The sequence below is a fragment of the Oryzias melastigma genome, linkage group LG3 (assembly GCF_002922805.2).
Source record: "Oryzias melastigma strain HK-1 linkage group LG3, ASM292280v2, whole genome shotgun sequence".
NCBI classification, from domain to species: domain Eukaryota; kingdom Metazoa; phylum Chordata; class Actinopteri; order Beloniformes; family Adrianichthyidae; genus Oryzias; species Oryzias melastigma.
The window spans coordinates 21970371-21976482 of NC_050514.1; the positions used below are offsets into that span (position 1 = coordinate 21970371).

General features: G+C 35.6%; 1 protein-coding gene across 1 annotated transcript in view; it reads right to left on the minus strand.

Annotated features, from left to right (window-relative positions):
- Positions 1 to 1377: 1377 nt before the first annotated feature.
- The window catches only part of kif26ba (kinesin family member 26Ba), a 91457-nt gene continuing 86722 nt past the window's right edge, over positions 1378 to 6112 (minus strand). Inside the window, exons 27-28 of the mRNA XM_024295416.2 lie at positions 5444 to 5594; positions 1378 to 4690 (exon numbers count right to left, since the gene is read on the minus strand). Of these exons, the coding sequence (XP_024151184.1) occupies positions 4542 to 4690; positions 5444 to 5594 (300 nt within the window). The 3' untranslated portion in view covers positions 1378 to 4541. The remainder of the gene's footprint in view (positions 4691 to 5443; positions 5595 to 6112) is intronic.

The window sequence follows — 6112 nt, forward strand, 5'->3', positions numbered from 1 at the left end:
GATGCTGTTTGTGTTTACTATTACACAGCTGATTCATGTTGTCTCTTTTTAAGGGTAAAAAACCCAACATAGTGTAGTTTTATTTTGAAATTCCCTTAAACATATTTTTGAATTTTCAACATTATTTTAGAAACTTCTTATTGTCTGCTATTGCAAAAAACTTTTCTTTTATTAAATTCATTCTTTCATCCATTTGTTTGCATTGCAGTTACATTTACAGACATAATTTAAGTCCACTTCGATCATCTTTTGATCTTTTTTAAAAGTTTTCGCAGGGGTCTTATAATTATGATTATTCCATGTTTACCCTAAATGACAAAACGTTGTTGTTTAAAGGACAAATCTTTACTTTTTGAGTCTTTCTTGAAATCATTTCATAATGCCCGTTCAAAGCTCATCAAGAGAATCCAACGTGGATAAAGTCTCACAGCAGTTTCTAAAAACATTCATATTGTGCCTGGATATCCTTTATTTAGCCACTAATTATAGAGTCCTTATTGTTTAATGACATTAAGCTTTCCCTGCAGCTTTTTCTGAACCTGTTGATGCTGAGTAGATGCAGTCATAAAATAATAATAAATGAAGTGTATTATTAGAGATTTATCATCATGAGACTGAAAGCTCACAAAGTCTTTCTGTTATTCCTTTGTACAGTTAAATTGAGATGTTTTTTTGTTTTTTTTAATCTAAATCTGATTATTTCTACAATAACAAAATTGCTGAGATAAATGCCAGAAAGCTTCACATCCATCTAAATTCACAAAATACTAGTGGAGCATTTATGAAAGATGATCTCAAACCTCCTCCACACGGCTCCTGTCTGCAGCCATAATCTAGTTGCTTGAAATTTAAGTTGCTCTCTACATTATGAGCGGAAAATTAAACTCCACCTGCACAAAGTAGACCTGAGGGAGTTTTTCAGATATGCTAAAAAATCCCATATGAATCATGCGAGCAATGACGGCACGATGTATATTTAAAATGACCTACAGGTTGTTTCCTGCACCGCAATTACCCAATCAAATTTACAACCTGAAATTTTTTAGGAATATTTTTCATGCTCTTGCTTCTCCGAACCTCCTATTCCTTTTCTTTCTCTCTGGTAAATGTAATATTTTGAAACTGTTGAGTTTTTCTCCAACCCCTCTTCACACTCTTCTCACTTTCCATGTATTTGCATTTCTTTGCTGCACCAGGATGATCATCAATTCAAGATGTCACAGAAAAAAGAAAAAAAAAACCTGCTGGGAGGTTTGTAAAAGAGCCACATGCATCAATCCGAGACACATTTTTGTAGAGGACTTCTTTGTGTTTGACTACAGAACACGGCTTTGTTCTCCAAACTGTTTGCCAATAAAGAAGAAGAAGAAGCAGATGTTAAACTTTCAATACATTCCTTTATTTACATCCCAGTTTCCATCAACGCCAGTTTCAGAGCACATTTTACAAAAGCAGTGAAGAAATGATAAACAGTGTGATCCTAATCAACGCGGGAACACTAATTCAGACAGGATTCAGTCTTATAGCATCTTATTTCTTCTGTTGTCACATCAAAATTCTCATTAACAGTACATCATTTAGCTGTTTCAGTTATCCAAAGATGTCTCAACACTTTCACTACTTTTTTTGGCTAAATGTGGTAGACTGTCACACAACTCCCAATACTACGGGGTTCTAGATTTTCTCCAAAACATCTTACATAACGTGACTTAGTTCAAACTCGTTTGCTCTGCAGCCTCAGACAGTATTTGGTTTAAAAACATTCCACATGTGTATTGACAAGGGTTCTTATTGGCCCGGTACAATAATCACAGAGACGCCAACATCTTGGGTGACTTATAATTATTGCTGGAGTTATAAAGCGAAGAGACAAAAAACTGGCAGTGACATGTCGGAACAGAAAAATCCCCCAATCAGCATCAACGGGGTGACATGTACGAGCTTTATACTCATCCAGAGGTTTGGGTTTTTTAAAATAAGACTGATGTCAATACTGATACAAAAATTCCACTTTGGGCAAAAAAAATAAAATCTGTCATAATGTAGTTTGAAATGTACTGTTTGGCATTTTTATTTTTACTTGGAATATTTTTTTTCTTTTCCTGGAAATGATCAGTAGTCACGCTGAGATTGTAAAGGGCCACCAGATGGAAATTCAAGAGGTTTAATAGAAATGTGCACTTTTTGAAACTGCAGTGATTACTACATACTCCCTCAGTCTGAAAACACTTCAAAACAGAAGTTCTGTTTTTTTTTCTTATATCAAATGTACCACTAAAAAAATTACATCTGGCCATGTTCAAATTCAGATTTGTGCAGAAGATGTAAAACGTTTACATTTTTTTTTCTTATTCATGCATGCATTGTAGTCTAAAGTAGCCAGACTAAAGAAAACAAATATATCCAACATGACTGGCTTAGATAAACCACATGAATGTTTAAGAAACCCATTCTCATTAAAATCACCCAGGACAGCAACAACAGCAAATGAAACCGCAGAGCACATGTATGATATGTGTACATGGTCAATATGTATATTCAAATATGACATAGGCTCAGCAAAATATGTACAGTTGTTTTTTTATGCATAGTAAACTTTAAAGACCATAAAGGTGTAGATAAATATGAACACTAATCGATGACGTGGTTCCTTTGAGATCCTTCAAGTCTTGGAGCTTTCTTTCTGCCAGTCTTCGTTTGATGAGTCCAGTTTGACAAAAGCTACTTCCTCTTTAAAGTAGCAAAACGGAGGGTTTGAAGTACCTGTTTTTACCCCCCAAACAACCACATCTAATGCAAGTCCGGTGAAAAAAGACAGAGTTTGTGCAGGAAAAAAAAAATCTCTGTCTAACCAAATTAACACTTTTTCCATTTTTGGATTTTACGAAATGACACAAAAACAGGTAATTCTGTATTTGAGTGTGAGCAAACTGTTTATGCATCTGGCACTGAAAGTGAATCGTTGACACCGGAGAAGACAGAGTTTTGATGAAAACCACATAAAAAAGGTTCTGATGGGAGTACTTTGTACAAATACAGATATAATGAAAACACTGGATTTTAAATGCATTTTTTTCTAAAATAAATCATTTCAAGCACCATAGATTAACTAATTTGAAAGCAAATGAAGCCAGACAGAGATCTCTGCATTTAATACTGATCAGTATTCTTTATATTGAAGTTTTAAAAATAAAAATAAACTTCTGAAATTCTGATTTTCAACTGTTGGATGTCATGTCTAACAAGCTTCATTGAGCTAAGTTAAAAGAGGAGATTTTTTTTAATTATAAATAGTAAATGTCCTTTTCTTCTAAAAAGGAGAACCAGATACAAAGAGCAGATGATCAACCTGCATGTGATCAGGCAGCCAGTCAATACATATTGCTTGATCATCAAAAAACCTTTTCGCTGCGATTCACTCCATGGTTTTGGGGAAATAGTCATCACATGTGCATGACAAGGAAAAAACACGTAAGGTCCCACCAGAACCAGAAGGTCCAAATTCACATTTTTATGATGAAAGAAATAGAAATTGCTATAAAAACAGATTAAAACAACAACAAAAAATTGTCTTCATAGCTGTTTTTTCTGTGCTTCCTTCCCTACAAAATTCTTTTTTTTTTGTTTTTACCATTGGCACTTTGTAATTTTTCCTCTTTTTTATATTGAGTTTTGTATAGATGGATCACAAATTTAAACAGAGAATTTTTTTTACTCTTAATCATATAAAGACTGAACCACAATTTAACATCACGTGAAAAAATGACTTTAAATAAGATATTTATTTTTATCTTTTTTTTCTATTCTAGCACCATACTTACTTTAAGTACACAAAAATTTAAGACAAAGATAACTGCTCATAGTATTGTTGAAATGTTCACAAGGCACTTATGTAACCGATCTGCTTTTCTCTTCGTCTCTAGCGTCATTCTTTAGTCAGCATTCCATATTTACAACAATCTTCCATCAACAAAGGATGTTTGGCTTTCTCTTTTCATGCAACTTCTATTTTCAAACCTTTTTTTTTCTGTTTCTACATTCGTAAGAATTCAGCACACCTCTTTGTACTTCCTTTTATTCTCTGGTTTGATGTTATTAATATCCTTTTTACACCCGTTATCAAATGTGCACACATTAGAATTTATCCCATTAGGGCATAAAAATATAGAAAAGACAACCTTTTAAAGTTTCTTTTTGTTACAAATAATAATCACAGCCATGATAAAATTGATTTATTTTTTAAAGAACTTTAGATAAATGTGTCCTATTTTTATTTTTGCTTTAATGTCTTTTCAATCGTTTGTAATTTCTCAGCTAAATAATTATCTTAACTAACTTTATTTTTTTTAAGTATAAGGTTGTTTTTCTGTTTAATTTACCCTTAAACCATGATCTAGAAGTCCATCCTTATATCACTTTTCCATTTATTAAGTGATAATTGTTTTTGTAAAGGAGATATTTTAGTTTAACATCAGGCGTAGTGTCTTAACTCCAGATCTGACTGAGTCCAGCTGTCCTCCTTCTCCTTTTAGCGCCTCCATCTATCGATGTCTTGAGGAAACATCAAAGCAGGTGATCATCATCAGGTGAGCTTTGCAGAAGTTGACTCTGCTCTCCAGTTTGTCCGTCACTGTTTGCAGAGCTTCCAAATACTCCAGCGAGTCCACCTCATATGGCTGCTGTAACTCAACTGCACACAAAGAATTTGGCAGAGAACACACGTTACCTCTACAATAACTTCTGCATTTTATAGCATCAAGAACGCAGGCTTCACTGTTCAAATCTGTATTGATCGTCTAAAAAAATACTTGTCATAATGAGAGAGGGATGTGCTTCTGTAGGTGGTCTGACACTGGAGTTTTAGAAACCAAACCTGAGGAAACAAAAACCTCAAAGGTAAAACACAATCCTGACACAACGCTGTATGTTACCCGGGCTGGGGACCGGTACGGGGAGACATAGACTCGGGGCCCCCATTGGTATATTGTTAGGCATTAGAGTGAAGGGTCTGGATTCAGCTCATGGCACCCCCTTGGAATCAAACCATGATTTACTATATGAGAGGTCTGTACTTCACTAACTGAGCTATCCAGCCGCTCAAAAAAAAACCAAAAATAATCAAAATACACAATAATAAAAAATAAATAAATAATGACTTATTGAGTAAATTTGAAACATTCAATGTCATTGAATTTGGTTCAGTAAAAGTTCAACAAATGAACAGATGTCAGATTTTGTAGCAGTCTGTAAAAACTGACCATCTTTGATAGATTAAGGTTTGCAAGAATCTGACCATGACATCAAACCCCTTGCATGCACATAAATTGTAGAATAAATGCATTTATTCCAATAAATAACCTTCCTAAATCCTTTCTCCCTGCAGGTTGGACACACCTTGTCTTTCCTTCATGCGTGCATGCACCTCTTTGTACGCTATACTTACACTCGGTGATCCATTTGTGAGGCTCCAGCATCAAGTGCTGCTTGGTTTGCTCCAGCTCGTTCTTCAGACACTGGTACTTGGCTCTGACTTCACCGATTCGCTGCTGGCGGTGCTCCAGCAGGCGAAGCTTGGGGCTGACGTGCAGCAGCTCCTGATGGACGCGTGCGGAGACGGACAAAGAGCAGAAATGGATTTATTCTTGCTTTCCAGAGAAGCGGGGCGTGCAACACCTGACTGTCTTTCTGCAGCAGTGTGTTTAACATTCACACAGGTACACACATTCACACCTCATCGGCTCCCAGTGTGACCGCAGCTGGGTATTTGGGACACAGAGCTGCTTCACTGCAGCGGTTGGGGGTTAAGTGGCTTCTTTGAGCCGCTACAGGAAAAATCTATATTTCACGCTCTTAATATCTCCTTCTCTCCCAGAGCTGGCAAAACCCCATCCCTGGAATACATAAAGGTTTGCCAATGGAAAACCAGAAGAACCTGCATATTCACAATACATTCATGACTGGTTTGTTCTGCAAAAAGTGTGATGATATGAAACAAAGTTTCTTGGTTTCTTTCTTATTCATCACATTTTCCTTTTTATTTCTAGTGTTCTATTAATTTATTTTCTTTATTAACTCTCTTTCCTTGACATGAGTTGCAGCAGATTTCCGACCT